Source organism: Pezoporus flaviventris, unplaced genomic scaffold (genome assembly GCF_033815535.1).
Source record: "Pezoporus flaviventris isolate CSIRO_AGI_PZ_B2104156 unplaced genomic scaffold, CSIRO_AGI_Pfla_v1 ptg000007l, whole genome shotgun sequence".
Classification (NCBI taxonomy): domain Eukaryota; kingdom Metazoa; phylum Chordata; class Aves; order Psittaciformes; family Psittacidae; genus Pezoporus; species Pezoporus flaviventris.
Genome location: NW_026892555.1, coordinates 73,395,588 through 73,415,951, shown reverse-complemented (window position 1 = coordinate 73,415,951; position 20,364 = coordinate 73,395,588). Strand labels below are relative to the sequence as shown.

General features: G+C 34.6%; 1 protein-coding gene and 1 long non-coding RNA gene across 12 annotated transcripts in view; one reads left to right on the top strand and one right to left on the bottom strand.

Annotated features, from left to right (window-relative positions):
• MARCHF6 (membrane associated ring-CH-type finger 6) overlaps nt 1–20,364 on the bottom strand; it is a 45,007-nt gene that overhangs the window by 4,786 nt on the left and 19,857 nt on the right. For 7 of the 11 annotated variants that reach the window (XM_061449222.1, XM_061449226.1, XM_061449221.1 and 4 more), the window contains 14 exons: nt 18,688–18,720; nt 17,599–17,650; nt 14,402–14,460; nt 13,716–13,796; nt 12,568–12,636; nt 12,368–12,442; nt 11,510–11,644; nt 10,914–11,033; nt 10,009–10,109; nt 9,215–9,352; nt 6,776–6,977; nt 3,439–3,508; nt 2,254–2,450; nt 1,207–1,341 (listed from right to left, as the gene is read on the bottom strand). In XM_061449222.1, coding sequence (XP_061305206.1) covers nt 1,207–1,341; nt 2,254–2,450; nt 3,439–3,508; nt 6,776–6,977; nt 9,215–9,352; nt 10,009–10,109; nt 10,914–11,033; nt 11,510–11,644; nt 12,368–12,442; nt 12,568–12,636; nt 13,716–13,796; nt 14,402–14,460; nt 17,599–17,650; nt 18,688–18,720 — 1,467 coding nt within the window. The remainder of the gene's footprint in view (nt 1–1,206; nt 1,342–2,253; nt 2,451–3,438; nt 3,509–6,775; nt 6,978–9,214; nt 9,353–10,008; nt 10,110–10,913; nt 11,034–11,509; nt 11,645–12,367; nt 12,443–12,567; nt 12,637–13,715; nt 13,797–14,401; nt 14,461–17,598; nt 17,651–18,687; nt 18,721–20,364) is intronic. The other 4 variants (XM_061449229.1, XM_061449230.1, XM_061449223.1 and 1 more) reach the window with 1 other exon arrangement.
• On the top strand, nt 199–4,812 carry LOC133267163 (uncharacterized). Its single transcript, XR_009742656.1, has 2 exons — nt 199–396; nt 4,396–4,812. It is a non-coding gene; the product is annotated as an uncharacterized LOC133267163 (long non-coding RNA).

Sequence of the window (20,364 nt, the reverse complement as noted above, 5' to 3'; positions counted from 1 at the left end):
CATAAGAAAGACAGGATACTCTCAAGCTTAACTGACATCTATAAAATACTCAGCTCTCTGGAACATGCTAGGCTTTTTTAATTCTTCTTTTAAATTTTAATTGTCCACAAAACCCTAAACCCTACCAGATGTGGGAAAAGCTAAACAAAGCAAGGCACTGTTCCTTAAAAAAGAAGGTCATACTATTCAGGGAAGAATTTATGCTTTTTACTTAATTTACAATTACTATGGCATGGAATTAAAAGAACACAATTTAACAACAGGCTTCTAGTAAACCCTGCATGTCATGTGTCAGTCTCTTCTGGATTACAGATATTTGTGAAAAGTTCTTCAATAAAACCCATCCAAAATTAGAATGCAAAGGCTGACAAGGGAGAATAAACAGGTGCAGAACTGGTAAGACATCATATGTTAACTAACTTTCTTAAAATGCTGGGGAAATATATTTGCTTTAAGCAATTATTTAAAAATACAGCTTTTATTAACATCTGTTACCCCAGATACATTAAAAAATTTAAGAACTTGTTACAAAAAAGTCCATTTTAAAGTTCCTTTGTGTTTGCTCAAGCATGTAAACTTTGTATAACTATTCTCTTATGAAAAATGGGCATTACTCCCTATTTCAATAGCTCCCTGTTAATTTAGAACAAGACTCAAATCCCACTAATTTGATGTTTCGAGGAAGCTCTGCCACATGAACATAAAGTCTTCCAGTATATTTAACTGCAAATTTTTAAAGAACTAAGATGATCCTAAAGCATATAAAAACTCCATTCATAGCAAATATCACCACTGAATTGAAACCTTGTATGAAAAAAAGTTCAGCTAAAACTCTTGCTGCATAACTGTAGGCAGAAAGCTGTCCAGAAAGGTCAGAGTATATACGTCTGTGTTTAAGTGCATACAACTATACTAACTTATATATATATCTTTACAATTATGCTACTGAAAAAAAAAAATCCAATAACTAAAATGCAAAGACCCTCTAATGTCATCCCACAGAGTGTAGCTTTTCATACTTTGAATTCCTAACCATATCCCTTTGGTTGAAATAATCCTCACATCCAGACTGGATGTCTTTGCCACATAGAAACACACTTGCAGAAAAGGGTCTGAAGCACACAATCAACATGAAACAAGAACTTCCATACTCCTGAATTCTAAGTAAAGAAATACATCAACAGCAGAAGAATGGGACCAACTGACCTGCCAAGGATAGAAGAGAGGTGTTTGATCCAAAGGAACTCTCAAAGGTGCAACAATAACTAGTTCAAACAGAAGACCAAGTAAAAGCGGAACCACACCAGCTAGCAGTATAGCCACTATTAATGTCTTCATTATCTAAAAAAAACAAACCAAAGGCACCTAAATGAGTATCTTCATCAGAGGATTCTTTTTGTTTAAACTTCAAAATGCAATTTAAACTACACAGAGAAAGCTGGAGGGGAAAAAAAAAAATACACAGACCTCTAATTAATACATATATACCCCTAAAAATAACATTCTTACATACATAGTTTTGCAATGCAAGTTTTCAAAACTGGGTTCTACTCCAATACTCCCTACAGAATAAGGAATGATTGTGCCTGAATATGTAATATTACTATACTTAGGCAAGAAATTTACTACAGAAATTCTCAAAATCAAAATAAAATAAAATAAAATATCCCACTAAAATAAAAAGGTGGGATATAAATCCGTTGCCATGGTGAGAATCTGAACTCATAACAATAATATTTAAAACCATTAATTTGAACAGCACATAGATCTGACAAATTATAAAGATCTTCCTGAAAATATGCATCACACTTGTTTGTAGGGACAGGTTGTTCATCATCATCTGTCAGCTTAACTAGTTGTTTTTCTTACTTGATAATGTCAAGTTGCTAAATGAGTAATAGTTAAACCTCCAGGTATATGTGAAAATGTAAATGTATTCAAGGACACATCACACAGGGTAATCTAATGAAACATACTCACTTTTAAAGGAAAACGGAAAAAAACAGGCATATACTATAAAAACCCATACATATATATGCAAACTTATTTATACTGATGGCTTAATATTGTGCTAAGTGGCTTCAAAAATAGTTAGCCTATGCAATGAGAATGTAAGCTGTAAAAGTTTCAAAACAATCTGAAAAGGAAAGCGTAATATACATAACAGAGTAAAACCTGGAAGCAAAACTGAAAGAGCAAGTTTCATTAGTTACTTTCTTAATAATTAAATAAAATGCTTTTCTCTGGACTCACCATGAGAGACCATTCTTTAACCTTCTGAAAAATCACTCGACGACCCTGTGGCATCCAGGCGACCAGCACTGTCACTGCTCGGATAGTTAGCCAACACACATAAAGACCACAGGCAGCTGTATACAGCTCATGGATTTTGGCAGTCCCCGTCCAAAATGACATTAACCAACGGCCAGCAAATACTGAAAATACAAACACTGTTAAATAGAGTAATGCTTTTTGATGTATTAAGGAAGGATGCCTATTAAAAAATACTTATCAAATTTACTGTTAAATACTAATGCACAAATATTATTCAACATAAAGCAGCATTTTAATACTACACCCATACAGCACGAATGCGTGAAGCACAATGTAGTTACACAGATGATGCCAAATACATGTGGGATTTTTCCCCCCTAAAATATCATTACACGAGCAATGTGATCTGAACTACAGCAAAACAAAGCACTATTCAGAACTCTCTGACAAAAATGTGAGACTCATTTGCTACATTTCACTTTTTAATTATGTTTCTATTCACTAGTATTATACTGGAATTATTTTACATAATAATATTAAAACCATAACAAAATTAATATCATTATTAATACAAGGAAGTAAAAATGTTCATGGGACAATGGTAGCCAGGTTACAAAAATCAAATGAGTTTACATGTCTTAATTTATTCCAAATTATTTTTTAAAATACCCTACAAAGTGCTTTTGATTTGGTTCAACTACTTATTCATACGATTTTGGGAAATGGCATGTATATCACTTCAAAGTCTCCCAGTGACCTGTCATGATGACACCTTCAGAATATTTATTGAAAAAGATACCATAGAAGACCTGGTAACAACCTATATATTTTCCTTCTCTAAATGGCAAAGCAGGTGTAAGAGTTTTAAATTCTCTTTTGCTCTCAATACTACTACAGAGATTGTCTCAGTATTTGAAGCCTGCCCTTAGAAGAAAATTATTCTACAACAAAAAAATGAAATGGCAATCTCTGTCATTTAAATACAGGCATTATCTCTTATCATTTACATTTTAGATTATTAAAATATGTTGATGTACCATTAAAAACAAGACATCATTTTCCATGCTTTCTCCTTTTAACTTAATAGCTTCAGAACATCTGCCTCTGTTGAGCATGGCAACATGCTGAGGTTGTTTCACTGTAGTTTCACAATAATGGACTTACCTGGTAAGGTAAGGCAGATAAGACTAGCAATCAGTAATGTTATGCACATGAAAACAATCAAAAGAAATATCTGAAAGAGGAAAGAAAAAGAGAAACAGTTTATAAGGAAGTTATTTAACCAAAGCCAATAAAAACATCTAAAAGATGTGTCATCCTAAAAACACAGCTAAACCAGAACACTCAAACACCAACTCATGTTTCACTGTATGAATAGATCAGCAATAAGAAACCTATCCACAGTGTACAAAGCACATCTAGTGTTACTTATTTCTTTTAAAAGTTCACATCAGTTGTCACAACAGTAAAAATTATCATTTGAATCCAGAATGACTTAAGGGTTTTGTTGTGTTACATTAAAAAATAATCTACTTCTGCACTGATCAGCATGACTTTCAATTAAAGGTTTCTCTGCATGCCAGGTATGCAAGACAGTGGTTTTACAACAAGGAAAAAGCTTGCTGAGAGGGCTCTTCCAGATGCCCTCAGGTTTATGCGACCAGCAGCTGACAGCAAAGCTGGCAGCTAGTTAGTCAGGTTTACATCTTATCAGAGAACTCTCATGTACTCGATCTCTTTTAAGTATTTGAATGTCTCTAGCACCACATGCTATGAAATTCTGTTTCACTAATCAAAGCCACACAAAAAACAATAGAGAAACTAACAGCTTATCATGACAGACTACTGAGAAAGTTAAACCTGTAATGCACATTTTCCTTGATGGGACTTTTTGGGACAATGTAGATCAGTCGCATCTCTACATTAGGATCTCCAGTACTGCTTAAAGGAAGGAAAATCTTGATTTTGTAAATTTGATTTTTTTAAAAAAAGATTTGATTTTTTGTACAAAATCGTGTGATTTTGTAAACGTTAGCCTGAGTGAAAAGGAATGATTCCACAATACCCAGCTACTTGCCAGGTGACAGCCATGTACCCTTTTTCCCACAAAATACTCTTTAGGGTTAGGGATCCCAAATGATGGAAGGAAGAAAACTGGAGTAGCTGACAACTGGACTGCAGACAAAAAAAACCCCTCGATGGTAAGGAAAATATGGTGTGAATTGCTTGGGACCAGTACTGTCTAAACAATTTGTTACTTTGGGAATGCCAGAGGAAAGTCAGTCCATGTGGGAATAAACAACACGTGACAGACTAAAGCCAGAATGAAGCTTTTGAACACTACAAACAGCTGTTTCTTGGATCAGTGAGAACATACAAGAGGAAGAGCAACTCCTGATTTGGACCTAAATAATGCACAGGCAGCAAGTCACTCTTAGGAGAGATGCAGCACTGACAGTAGCAGCAATATATTCAAAGATCTTGCAAATCTCCCTGAAGTTGCCACAGCAAACAGTAAACTAAAAATGGCTTCCAGAAGATGGAATAGACCTCTGTGTGTGTGTGTGAATAAATCAAACCAATCCAAACCAAACCAGAAAATGGATGAACTTTGATGTGAAATTCAAAACTACAGCCAAAGGGATTTCAGAAATAGCATACCAAAATCCACGAGAAGTAATGATAAATTTATTTGTATAGATAGGGTGTTGTTCGTTTTTTTTTAATTAAAAAGGATCAACAATAAGGTAATAAAATCTAAAAATCCTCAGAATAAAGTTTTCAGAGAGTCTGTAGACTCTGCTGACAACAGTGGATTATGTAAGGAAGGCTGAAAGGAATATAAGGCAGTAGCAGGAAAATTCAACGAATTCCATGCATCCGCATTTGTTCGAGAGGCTTTGGGAGGTTTGTTTATAAAATAAAACAGCTGGAAGAGTTATACAGATTATCTGATAAAACTGATGATAGGCTCTTATGTAGAATACTACTACTACTAAAAAAAATTCTTATCTTTTAAGATTAGCAGTATATGCTTAATTAAATAATAAAAAAAAAAAGTCTTTTTTCCTTCTCAAAATGCTTAAAATCCCAACTGAGAAAGTAATACAGCACTGTTCCCCAGTGAAAGCCTATGTGGGAAACACATTTTGCTTAAGATGAAGTTATCAAAGTAGAACCAAGGCCAGTATACTAAAAATTACAGCTGAAGCACTTACAGTGATGCTGAGTGTTTCATTACTTAAGTATTTCTAACAAGTGGAACGAGGGACATAGAATTGCATCAGTGAGCTACCACATGTCTGAGATTGTGCAAGTGCTTGAAAATCTCTTGAAAACAATGGATCAGATATTCTATTAATTTCTACACTCTGTCGAATGTCTCCAAAGAACTACTTAAAATACCTAGATGAAGGTAAACAGACCAGAAAAAAGAGTCTTTGGCAGCAAAATATGAAACTACTTGGTTATTATCACCAGGTGAGCAACCCAAATTACTGAAAGCTTATAGTATGATGATTTTAGCACGTCCTTATCCAGAAGCATCCACAAAAATAAACTCATATAAAGGTATTTCTAGAAAGTATTTAATGAGTCCCTAGGTTAACACAGCCCTTATTTGAGAGTCATTTTAGAGGGTTAAAATCAGGAATCAGGTATAGGGAATTATTTCCCACCTCGGCCACCTTGACCCATCCCAAAGCCCCAACTTCAAACACCCAGAAGCTCAACAGTATCCTAAAATGCTTCCAAATTTGCTCTCAGTTCTACTAAGTTAAGATTAAAGGGGAGAGAGGGGGAGGTGGTAAGAGTATGGTGAGAAAGAAAAAGCTTTATTTTGTACTTTGTCATGAGAATTCTGGCAGATTCTGCGTTTTAAGAAAACTTCATAAGCAATACTGCATTGTTCTAACTTTACCCATTACTTCCACTCTTGAGCTATACCTGGAACCATAGTAAATGAGTTGTGTTTAAGTTTATATTTATTAACTCAGAGTTCTGGTAACAACAAAACAATTTATCTATATATTATTCTAGAAATTGAAGTATTTGCCAACAACAAACTGTAGGGATCCAGAACTTTCACGTATTGTAACACCTTTCTGTGTTTAATACAGATGCAATAAAAGTTCTCCATTTAATTATTTAATAAAGCAAAATAGTTTAAAATACACTTTGGCTACAAGACTGAAGTATGCCTTCTTGAAAACCATGCCGCCTGAACTACCCATTTGCTGGGGAGTTATTCTGTTTCTCTTCATTAACAACAATTAGGAAAATAAGAACATGAACTAACAGATAATACACAACAATTGTGGTAATTGAATGTCTTAAGTTATAGGCTGATAAAAGCTGTACGTGAGAGCAACTACTTTCTAAAAAGCAGAAATACACAAATAGAACAAGACACAAAACAACATGACCCACCACTTGATTTCTGATAACATGTGGGCCAAATTTTTGGCTTTCCCTTTTGTCTTAATGCATTAGATATACCTACCCTGAGCGGGAATTTTAAAGGCCTACGATAAGGCTGGAAACCCACAGGTCCTCCTTGTTGAAGTATGGCTTGATGGGCTGCATGAAGACCTTCCCCCACAACTGGAATGGCATTATTATTGCGAGCATGTTGGTTGTTAGCTTGCTGGTTTGCATTGTTTTCATTCTCTTCCTGGTCACCAAGCAGGTAAGAATGGAGATCCCTGTAACAATCAAAGTTTCAGTTTTGTTCTGTTTGATATGAATGATAACCTTACAGAAAAAGAGGCTGACCCAGAATGTGTATGAGCTGCATAAAATTTATACAGGCAGATTCTTGATAAAGTAAAATAAACCATTTTCTGATAATGTACTCAATGTCACCCTAAACACAGAATTTAGAAGAAAAATATGAGTGTGGATGTAGATTAGAACAGTGGGAATACAGCCACAAGTAAATTACTTACCTGTTTGACTGCTTTAAAAACATCTGGTATTAAAGTTGTGCATATAAATGGAAAATTGCATCAATATTTCAGTTCATGTAAGCAAGCAGTTCAACTGCCAGCTTTTATTTTACTGCTACTAAGCTCTACTGGAAACAATTGCCTTCAAGCCTAAACTGTACAAGGACAGTACTGAACTGCTATAGACACATTTTCCACAGTACAGTACCGAGTTTTTCAAGATTTTATATTACTCAGAACCTGTTCTGAGCTTTCGAAGAACATAATCCTAAAGAGTCTCAATCTACTTTAAAAAGTATGCTGTTGATATTTCTGGCATACATCAATAGCAAACAGACATTTGAGTCTGATTAACCCCCCTCCCCCAGACCAATATGAACATTTAGAATCTGATTTTCCTCGACTTTAGCAGAATTTTTATTAGCAGTAAGGGTTAGTGTTAGCCAACCATATCCTGGGCTGCATCAAAAGGAGCATGACCAGCAGGTCAAAGGAGGTGATCCTGCCTCCCTACTCTGATCTTGTGAGACCTCACTTGGAGTATTCTGTACATTTCTGATGTCCTCAACATAAAAAGGACATGGAACTGTTGGAACAACAAGGATGATCAGGGGACTGGAGCACCTCCTGCATGAAGACAGGCTGAGAAAGTTGGGGCTGTTCAGCCTGGAGAAGAGAAGGCTGCGTGGAGACCTCATGGCAGCCTTCCAGTATCTGAAGGGGGCCTATAGGGATGCTGGGGAGGGACTCTCCATCAGGGACTGTAGTGACAGTACAAGGGGTAACAGGTTAAAACTTAAACAGGGGAAGTTTAGATTGGATATAAGGAAGAAATTCTTTACTGTGAGGGTGGTGAGGCACTGGAATGGGTTGCCCAGGGAGGTTGTGAATGCTCCATCCCTGGTGGTGTTCAAGACCAGGTTGGACAGAGCCTTGGGTGGCATAGTTTAGTGTGAGGTGTCCCTGCCCATGGTTGGGGGGGTGGAACTAGATGATCCTAAGGTCCTTTCCAACCCTAACTATTCTATGATTCTACTGGCAAACAATGGAAACATTTTTTACAGCACTCTGCCTTTTAAGAAAAGGGAAAAGATTTTCCTCTTCTGTCATACTTAAAAACTATCAAAACATGGACAAATTAAAAATGTAAGTTTCCAAAATGCAAACTAAGAGAACAGGCTGGGAAGAGTTTCCTTATGAAAAGCTAAAATAAGTATTTTGGATTGCAGTGGGAGACAAAAGTCTTTCATTTATCTGTCTCAGACATAGCAAAAAATCAATCTTCGTTTTAATAGTGCTGCATTGGCACAACCCACAATGAACTAGACATGATGAGAGAATGACAATACACTTTGAAGTTAAATCTAAAACTTTATGGAAACAAAATCAACCTTTTTTTTTTTTCTTGGCTAATGTGTTAAACGACATATGAACTAAAAAATAATTTCAAGTTCTAAAGCTCTGCCTGGCAGTCTAAATTAAAGAACCTCACTTTGTATGAACATTTATCTGACAAATACAGTTTTATCCTTCTTTAGAGATTTTTAACTTGAAAATCTCCAATTTAAAAGGTATGCACTTCTTCAGTTTAGTGTTCTAAACTTTTTTTTTCTTCTTCTTATAGTAAGAAATGCAAGATGACTCATGGAAATGCACTGCTGACACTTACCTCTAATTTTTCCATATAACAGGAAGTTAACAAGCTGTTAGTCATACTATTACAGATTTTTTTCTTTTTCTTAACTAAGCAAATGCTGTAAGAGCATACCAAAAGAATTATTTGTCAAGAAGTAGGTACAACTACTCCTTAGAAGAAGAAAATAACTACAGAAGTTTTATATCACGTATTTATGTGTAGAATAGCTTGTCTGTTAGGTAACTCTCTGGAAAGCACGCTGCTTTCATGTGTTCCAGAATCCTTGAACTCCGGAACATACGGTAAAAGGCTAAGCTGGACACAATCTTTGTAGTTGATTTTGTTTTTCTATACTTACAGCAAGTAGCCAGCAGTAACAGTCCATGCTCGTACAAGACCTTTCAACCACTGTCTTGTATGTCCTTGTTCTAGCAAAGCTGGAAGCACTACCTGAAGCAGAAGAAGCTCTAGGGAAAGCTCACTTACTGGAGCATCACTAGAAACAACAGGAAGAACAGAAAATCAGACATGAGGAACATTCTGATAGTAATCTTTCACATTGAGTCACCACCACAATAAAAAAAGTATACTGGATACCAACAGGAACAATTCTTAGTTTTTTGCAGACACTTTTCTTTATATACTATTCCAAGGTGAAGTGTTCACGAGTGTTTAGGCATTAAGAAAGAAAAAACTGTTGAGAAGGATTATATAAGAATATGATTGGGTCTTTTACTTGCTTTTATCATTGCTGTTTCAGTTATTGCTTAGAAACAGAAAGATACTGATATTAAAAAGAACCAGTTACAGATATTCTTTTAGTCTTGAAGTAATGATAATCAGGAATGAGCGTGAAAACAAACATGACAGCAACTTCACTATCAAGAAGTTGAAGGGGAAAGTGTTCTAAGGGCACATAAAAGCCTAATAGCTATCATCATGGATGTAATACAAAATGCCTTTTATTTTTCTTGCTGGCTTTTTATTTTGATGTATCCACATCCTTTTTATTTTCTAGAACAATGAAGTTTAGATTAATTGAAAACAAAAAAAGTAACATACCAGTGCCACACTAATGCTCAAAGAGTGCAAATAATTTTTTTCTAGTTACAGGGAGACTGAAAAAACATCTTTTAAAAAATAAACACTTACCTGTAAAGCATAACATTATATGGAAGAAAGTTAGGCAGAAGATATTTAATAATGCGTATAGGAAGCCAGAGCATGAGCAGTACAATTGATCCAAAGACAATCTGGAACAAAGAAGTTAGAATTTAGTCCAATTAGCAGAAACAACCAAACATAGCTCCCTACCAATCTCTCTGACATGTTGCTTGTGTGTGATGGGTTAACCCTGGCTATCAACCCAGCTGCTCATTCATTCTCCTCTGTAGCTGAATGGGGAGAAAATAGAAGGATGACAAGAAGACTCATGGATTGAAATAATGACAGTTTAACAGAGAATGGAAAAGCTGAGAAAAAGCCTTGATGCTGTGCAAGCACCCTTCAGCCACAGCCAAAACAGCAGTGTGTTAGCAATACTGTTTCAGCCACTAATCCAGTGCAGGACATGGGCCACTATGAAGAAAATAAATAGATAAATATATATTAAATAAATATATAAATAAATATGAAAAACTCCGTCCCCTATTCCAGTGTGAGGCTGGTAAAAGTTCTGAAATAATTAGCTAAGTAAATTAAAACTGTGAAGGTGGTGAGGCACTGGAAGGTGTTGCCCCGGGAAGTTGTGAATGCTCCATCTCTGGCAGCGTTCAAGGCCAGGCTGGACAGAGCCTTGGGTGACATGGTTTAGTATGAGGTGTCCCTGCCCATGGCAGGCGGGTTGGAACTAGATGATCTTAAGATCCTTTCCAACCCTAACTATTCTATGATTCTGTGATTAAAAGGTGAAGTTCAAGTAACCATCAGCTCTAACACAGTCTGAGAACATATCTTTTAAGACTTTTCAGTAACAAGCAGATCATGGCAGTGTATAGGAGAGGTAATGTGTGACATTTTCTTCCCAAATAAAGAAAAATTTTGAAAAAAGTCCTTACCACTGATAAGATAAATCTCCTGAGATGTCTATAAATGGGCAAGTGAATCATTTCCTGCACAGGATTAAAGTCTGGATCATTCAAATTCCTGAGAAACCATAAGACACCAGGTCTCAATACCTGAAAGAAGAAATAGAAAATTATATATGAAAATTACCTATTTTTCAGTTTTGATTTTGGGCAAGACCGCTGCAGTAAATAAGTTCTAAACATAATAAGGTTATTTTTTGAACAATGTTCAACAAAATGGTACATAGAACAAAGAAAGCATTATCAGAAAGACATAAAGAAGCAATAACCAATTACAAGCTTATTTCTCAAGTATTAATCTAAAAGAACTGAACTACATTTAGATTCATTTGAAGTCAACACCTATGTTTAAGGACACTTTGTTACGATAAATCTGTAAATAAAATAGACTCTTATCATCATTTCCCACTGCAGTAAGTAAGTGTGACCCTTTTTACATAAGGTTGAAATCCAATATACACAGATAAAACACAGTACCAGCAACACCCATATGTGAAATATTTAACCAAAAGTTCAACATCCAAGGTTCTCTGTGTTCTATACCAATCTTGTTCTTACAGACTTACCTCTCTCAATAAAAGGATGAAGGATGCAAAATAAAAGACGTAAACCATCCCAACTAACCAGTGCAGAAACATTGTGGTACCTGGGGCAGACTGAAAGCTCAATTCTCTATCTTTCAAAGTGGCATCAAACATCTCCTAGAAGATAAGTAGGAAACAAATATGAATAAAGTTTGGCAGTCTTCCACAGTTACTCATTTTGTTACCCTAGTTCACATATACTACTAGGCATTTAATTTAAATGTCTGCCTTGTTCTCACACATAAATAATTATAACATTTAATTAGGAAAAAAAAAAGAGGGAATAATTTACAATAAAAACAGCAAATAAAGATCAATTTCTGATCAATTTCTTTCTTCTGACAGAAAGAAGTAAACTCAAACACTAACATATAGTACATAAGTTCTAAACCAGTTCAAACAAAGTGGCACTGTGGTGGAAGCAAATACTTCCTTAAGTAAAGTTCTATTTCAACTAAGACCAGAAGAAATTAATTTTCTCCATTTCTAATTAATCACAGAAAAACTGTCCTTCTCAATTCAAAGTAAAGATAACACCTATCTTCTTCAAAAACAGAGATTGGATAACTATTAAAATATGAAGTCATTACCATTTCCCATAAGATGGCTACATAAATAAGTTTATTCAGTACACAAGTTTGCATTTGTATTTAGTAACACAAAGGAAAACAAAATCAGCATTAAGCAGTACCTAAAAATCTCTTTCCTGCTGGAAACACTATATTCATAAAAAGAGAATACTGTTGTCAAACTCTTTAACAACTCTGTTCTCAACAAAACTTTTCCATTAAATATAAACACTGTTAAAAAAGATTTTATCCCATTTATTTCCATTCTTACCAAAGAGCATATATCCAGCCACCAGCCACAGATGAGAGGAAACACACCAATTTCAACCACTACTAACAAGGAAACCTTTAGGAAAAAAAGAGAAAGAAAAAAATCTCACTAGTTTAACAGAAATTGCTAAGACAATTATAAGTTTAAATTGACAGGATTTTTTGCTACACGTACACACACACACACACACACAGGATTACCTTGACAACAATATAGCAAACTCCTAATAAACGACGTGATCGCTGGAACTTAACAAGAGCTGCCAAACCCTGAACAGTTTTGTCAAGAAAATAATACTGAAAAATATTTTATAACATAATTTGATTAACATGAAACACTGTATTATGTGGCTTTTATAAACAGAAAATTTTATAAAAGACAACTCTGAAAGAGGAAGTATATATTTTATCAGGGTTCTATTTTCAAAATTGCCAATGACTCCGGAAGTCACAATCTGATGTGCTGGATAACTCCCCTCAACATGCATCTAAAGCAAACAACAAAAAAAAAACTACTAGCACCCTTCTTAAATTAAGCATCCACAAGTTTTCTCAAGAAATACAGTTGCCTTTGAATACGTCTGCCATCAGTAAGGATGTTTCAAAACTGAAGGCCTATCTTAAATGGTAGCTTTCCTTTTTATTCAGTCTGAAACAAATTCACACCTTTTCCAAGAAGAGCTGGATACATATTATATTTAGGGGACTTGTTTTGTTTTCTTTTAGGAAGTAAAACAGAGATGTGCCATCAACTGTTTTACCACATTTGCACTGGACATTGGTACAGTGTGGTCTAAAGTTGATGTTAGCTTTTCTTAAACAGAAAGCTGCCTACAAATGTTTATTCTTTCTAATTGATTTTGGGGTAGTCCCTTTAAAAAACATACAGCTCAAATACAGACTTTTTACTTGCGATCAAATCCTTCTAGCTTTCAGGACTCTGCCATTGCTTAATTTTCTCTGTGATATCACCTGAAAGAAGTTCATACTGCAAACTTTCAGTGCTTCAGAGACATGAAAGAGAAACTAGAGCAATCTGCCCTCTAAGGATCTGACAGGATCAAAAAGATGTGAATAAATTTCCCATCATACCTTATGTTTTCATAAGCCCATTTATCTTTCTGCTGAAAGTACGTAGCCCATAGCAATAGCGTAAGGATTGTGAGAGGAAAAATTAATGATTCTTCCCTCCTCAGACAGAAGAGATCTTTTCTTCTTATTTCACCAAAATAGCAGAACAAAACGGTAAACTGACTGCATCTATATTATGTCTGGGACTCCTCAAAATACAGCCAGAAAATTTATTTACATGTAAAATCTAAACCAGGTAACTACTGACAAAAGGATACATGGCAAACAATTAAAGTCACTGCTAGCAGAACATATCCGACTATAGTTGTAATCAGGCCTTCAAAGTGAGATGCTTGAACCTGGAGGGGAGAGAAAAAAAGGGAACATTTATCAGTCTCTTAAGAGATTACACCTCCTTCTTATGTAATTAAGATAAACCCCAAATCTCAACTCTTCCAAGAAGAATGACATTTTTCTTTAGTTTTAACATATTTTAATAATCTATTACTTTTTTTGGTATCACCAAAAATAGAAAATGTTTATATTTTCTGGAAAAGCATGAGAGCTACTTTCTTCAAACATGAAACAACCTCTATATGTGAAATGAAAAGTGTCATTTGACAACACTAGCTTTCGCTACCTAGTATCATCAACTATGGAAATTACTCAAGTGCACAGATTAAAAATATACATGGGGAACAAAAGACTCTTAAACCCCCCTCAAAACATATGCATTTTTTTGTAAAAGGAAACTTCACTTGGAATGTATATAATGGAGGAAGTGGGAAAGAGTGAGAGAACATTTTTAATCAGAGATTAAAAAACGCATGAGGAGAAAATATGGGACACACTCCAGGTGACTTTTGCAATCACAAATGTAAGTGGAAGGATGCTGTAAAAATATTGTGACTAAATAAATAGTAGCAGGTTTTTTTCCATTTTGACACTATAAACTAGTACTTACATATTCTTCAAAGCCCAGGCCAACAATGGAGAAGTGACCAATATGGTATGGACAAAATGCTGCATAAGACAAGTAGAAAGAAAGCAGAAAAAAGAAGACCATGAAACAGAGCCTTTTTTACAGGTTGTGTATTGTAACATGGGAATTATTCTATTTCTCATCAATTTTGGGAAAACTACTGAAAAAAATTACTTTCTGTACAAATATTTGGAAGTATTATATTACTATAATTTTAGAAAACACAATCAGATCAGAATTCACACTGTAAGACTACAAACAATACAAAACTACACAGAAAAAGATGACAGTCTTTTAGGCTTTTATTCTTCTTGCTTTGTGTAAATTTATTTAATTTCTCAGTCTTACGTACTAGGCTCGCATGGGTCTCACAGACTGCTGTAGGACCCTGCCCTGTATATTTACTCTTTCCCATGCGCTAAAAGCCTTAAGTAGCCATTTCGGGTCAGGTGGGACTTGATTTAGCAAGTTTCAGTTTTAGTGCTTTAATTCTTAAGAATACTGTGAAACATGTAAGCCCTGCAGAAATTTGCAACAGGAAGAGAAGATGATGGGGAAAAAGACAATGCTCCAGTGAAGGGATGAGGAACAACTGAGAAGTCTTTACTGTGACTTAACATACTAAGGACAGTCATCATCCCTGAGAGCTCACTCCGGCCAATTTGGAGGTCTCAGGAGGAATGAATTAAAAAAACCCACAGGACTTGCCCCATTTTTGGACACCTGTGTATTTACAACAGGATCAAGTAGTTCTTTTATCTGTCTTTATGGTCTTTTAACCAAGCCACAGAGGACTACAGAATACAACATCGCTTTTCTACAGGAGTAGGAGTCAGTAATGAAGTAAAGGGCTGCAGTAACTGCAAGCTTTTATTTTCACCTGTATTACCTTCACTATATCATGATAATCAACGCCAGGCACTACTGCAGACTAAACATACCCTCAAATGAAAAGCCTGCTGATTTTCCTAATTTCCATCTGACTGATACATTTAAAAAAAACCAAAACAACCCAAACCCTAGGAAAAGACTGCAGAGGACATGTATTACCTCAATCAGTTTTCAGAAAGTGTTAATTTACGCCCCTTTCAGAGGAATCAACAGTTACCAGGAATAGCAAAAATATAAAAGATAAAGGGAGGACTTGAGCTCTCTTCCTGCTCCATAAGAACAAGAAAAAGTGAGGAGGGGGAAAAAAATAAAAAAATCAGACTCCTATAGACATCAGACTCATTTTACCTTTTTGACAGTGTTTTATGAGATTATAGTGCACAATTTATAATGTTTTTTAAGTAACTTTCTTTAAATCAGAATTTCTAATAGATTGCTTTTAATGAAAAGTGTGAAGAAGTACAAAATCCTCTGAGCACTAAAGTGGACTGCAAAAAATATGAATTAAGTCCAATTTAATTAACTCGTCCAAGAGAACATCACAGGAGAATTTCTGGACTGGCAATTAAGGTTTCAAATGCTTTCCTTCCAATCTTATCTCCTAGAAAATACCTCCTACGACATCTAAACTCACCAGGACCATAATTAAAATTAAGAGATTTGGCAGTTGTAAATTAGGCAATGTTACTTAATAGGAAAGATACTAAAAATAGGCTTGAGAGGCACATATTAAGTTTCCAGAACTCCTGCTCACTTGCTTGGGAAAGTTGTTCCCCTTCTCTACCTGTTAGTTTCCCATTTGTTAAAGCACACTTATTGTTCCTGAAAGCACATCTATATGACAACTTCATTAATTATTCTTGTTACTAATTTAATCAAGAATTTAGAAATTTCATAGCTATTATCTACTTCTTAAAAAAGCCTGATTTTTTTTTAGTAGCTAAAAACCTAATTAACTTGTGAGAACTAGAGATTAAAATAGACTAAGTATCAGAAATAATTCAAGTATTTTCCAATTCTAATTAGAACAGTTACAGTTTCTTCTGAATTAAATATACATAATATTTCTTTTTATTTTCTTGATCAGCTGATTCATTTAAATAACTAGATGCTCAAATCACTGGTTCAATACATGAGCTTTACTCTGCTTATTTCTTATCTACAGTATGACTTCAGTTTTTAAAGTTCAAACTCTTCTGCCAAGAAAGAACACTGAAAAAAACAGTGCAACATTATCCATGTATAAAGTACTCCATCTTGCCATGACTATGCTATTGCTTCTACACACGGTTATGTCAAATTAACAACACTAACAAGGCTCAAGCACCATAATGCAAAAGCTTCTGTTGCTGAACAGGTAAAACTGAGTCACAGGGAAGAGCTGTTATTCTCTCAGGTTACTCAACAGGTATAAGGCACCAATAAAAAAGCATTTCTAAATTTGTTACCTCCCTTTCTCCAGTAAAACCAGAGTGGAAATGCAAATTTACCCTACATATCAGCAGTAAATATGAAACAGGAATTCCAGAAACTTTCAAGGGGGAACTTACTGCTATGTACAATGCATATTATCCTAAGGCAGGTATATTATCCTTTTAGGTTTCAAATAATTGAGAAATATTACATAAACCTGTGGTTAGGGGATTTATATACACACACATATATATGTCTCTGGGAAGGAGAAAGAAAAATAAAGTAAAATACACGACTGATTAGAATTTACTGTTTTCTAAAATTAATCCAACTTGTATGAACTAAGAAAAGTTGTTCCATAGTAATTTTTGACACAAAATGGAAATACATTTGACAGCTCTTTAGAGTCAGCTACATTCTTACACACCCTGCTCCCTCCCAGTTTGAGCTGCAAAAAATGTATTCTTGATGGAAAAATGTATTCTTGATGGAAAAAGGAATTTAACTATATCTAGCAAAAACTGTAAGGAGAAAAAAAGAAATAAAAAATTCTGTCCATTCCTAAAAGTACTTCACTTGCTACTAAATTAAAAGTTTCCTCCTTTAATTTAATAGTATTCAAATATTATTTTCCATGCTTTGGTTGACATCATTAAGCTTTTGGTAGATTTCCTATTTTAAACCTATTAGCTTAAAAGAACTAAAATGACAGAACTAGAAGCAACAAAGATTTATTATTCATATTCCCAGCTTGTTTATGTTTCCATTTTTAGATGTCACAACTTTATCTATTCTGAAAGAATAGCTTTAAAATTAAGCTTCATTATTGCTACAGAGAAGGAACTTTATAAAACTCAAGAGCAAATGATACTTACCAAACACAAGTATGAACAATGTATTTAAAGATACCACCCAAAAAACATGCTCCTGCAAGGGGTATGGGAGAAGGAGGAAGGAAGATGATGGTTAGTATCAGTCATTTAAGTACACAACTTTACTTTTGTATCTAAACTTCTTTCAACTGCCTATTATTACCAGAAATTGCACATCACTTGTCAGAGCCAAGAAATTCACTCAAACACAAAGAACAAAACATGCAGGACAGATTACGAAAGCATCTGCTCACATTCATGCACATTTATCTAGGTGAGAGTACTTACATTTGCTTTAATACTCTTATGTTTTTAAAGTAAGCTTTTATTTTAAAATCTATATGAATAGTTCCACCCTCAAAAACAATTTCATGAAATATATGTAATTGTTTTATAAATGAGAAAATGTTCATATTTAAAAAATATAATAAAATTGATATTGATATAAATTAAAATAATATTCAAGAAGGAAAAAATTCTAGAAGGAATAAAAAAACCCCAAACCAAATGAAGTCAATTTAAAATCTAGTTTATGGTAAAAATTCACTAGTGGTAGTTATGGTGGTATCAGGACAAATCACAAAAGTCTGAATGAGGACACTATTTTAACTATAACATAACAAGCAAAACTTGAGGCTAGAACAGATACGTATTTTCAGTGTATACCAGGGAGTACATGATCCAAAGCTACCTACGTCTTTTAAGAATCACCACTTCTAAACTGCAAGAGGGTAGATTCAGACTGGATATTAGGAAGAAGTTCTTTACTGTGAGGGTGGTGAGGCACTGGCACAGGTTGTCCAGAGAAGCTGTGGCTGCCGCATCCCTGGCAGTGTTCAAGGCCAGGCTGGACTGGGATTTGAGCAACCTGGTTTAGACGAAGGTGTCCCCACCCATGGCAAGGGGATTGGAACTGGATGATCTTTAAGGTCCTTTCCAACCCAAACCATTCTGTGATTCTATTCTGAATACGTATTATATAAAAATAGGGACTTCAAATAGAATGATGTAATTTTAAAAACTAGTTTTACTTAAAAAAAAAAAAAAAAAAAGCCTTCTATAGAAATTCTTGAAATGCAGGATTTCACTTACTAAAAAAACCAGAGATCCATCAAGTCCAAGCATCTGGGAAAATAAGAAAGTTGATTTTTTTTTTATTCATTAGGAAAACTAAGCAACACACATCTAAAATAAGTCTCATAGAAGTCTCTTTCAAACCAACTTTTTATGTCCAATACAGGCAAAATTTTTTTTTTAATTGCTCAACCAAGAGAACCAGGACATAAATTCTCACAGTAAGTTCTCATTCAACAAAGTAAACTCAGTTGATCAAAGGCACTGATATACATGTGGAATATCTTAATACACTTGTATTTATATATTGCAGACCATACAGATAATCAATTTATAGGCTATTTCACTCTAAGACTTTGAAGACTGACAAAGATTTTCTATGTTCAGAACATTTTAGTGATTGAACTGATTTTTAAACAACATTAAAACACAAGAGCAACATTTTTTTTTTTCTTCCTAATTGCAAGGTATCAGTTTATGTTGCACTGAGAAAATTAAAAGGTTTGTATTTTACCTTCAATGTATAAAAGCAACTAGTAACAGGCTAATGTTGCTACACTATATAATTAAATTTAGAGCACAAGTGGTCTACAGCTAGGGAAGACAGGAATCAAATTCCATCACACTGCACAGCTGTTATGGGAAGCATCCAAAGAATAGGCAGAAGTAAAGCATCTATTAAAAAAAAATAACAAAAGTCTCTCCTTTTCCCTCTACTTTGTGGTTTTCTTACTATTTTAATACAGACACTTCTACTCCATGATTACTGCTGTGAAGAACCAGGATCAAGGCTATTTTTTTTTAACCAGGATTTTGCACTAAGTTACACATATTTCACAAAATAAACCAAGATGCAAGTATTTTCAAAAATTCAGAAAGCTTGCATACTATTTTCACAAGATGAAATAACAGAAAACTCTACCTCACTTCTGATACTAAATGCCAAGTAGATGGCTACTGCCTATGCCAGCACGTAGGATGGGAAATGGTTATGAAGCCAATTTATATTCCTGGAGAGGCATCAAAGTATTTTCAATTAAGAGTACATCAACATTTCCCAGCACATAAACTGGGTTCGGAAACATAACACTTTCATTTTGAGATCTGCACCAGAATGGTTCAGTAAACCTGAATTTATGCATGCCCTTTTTCACTAAAAATCTTTTAAAACAAAAATTTTTCACTAGATACAAAACAAAGTTGAAGACCTGTCCCTTATGATGAAAAATTTATTTCTACTACACGGCAATCACGGCAACAATTGTATCACAGCCTGGCAACACAATGACTAGTTTTACAACCGTTTGCAATAGGCATTAGTAAACGATGCTGGTAAATCCCATGAAGCTGCTCTATCTACCTTCAAGTAGATTTTGCTGCCATGTGAACTTTGAACTCAAATATTGGCTACCTCTAAACCAGCTACAAAAAACTAGTTCTTGAGTCTCTACACTACTCTATGATTACAGTGCACATTATTTCATGCTTTAATTAAGGGATTTATGATCCATAAACAAAACAGATGCAACGTTATATTAAAATGCTCCATAATGTTTTAAGAAATATATTTGTCTTTTGCAAATACATAAATTTCTTTAGTTTAATGCTTTCATGAATACAAAGATTAAGAATTAATCTACATATAACACAATACCTATGTGCTCCTAATCTGGCCTACATCCTCAGTGCAAGCTG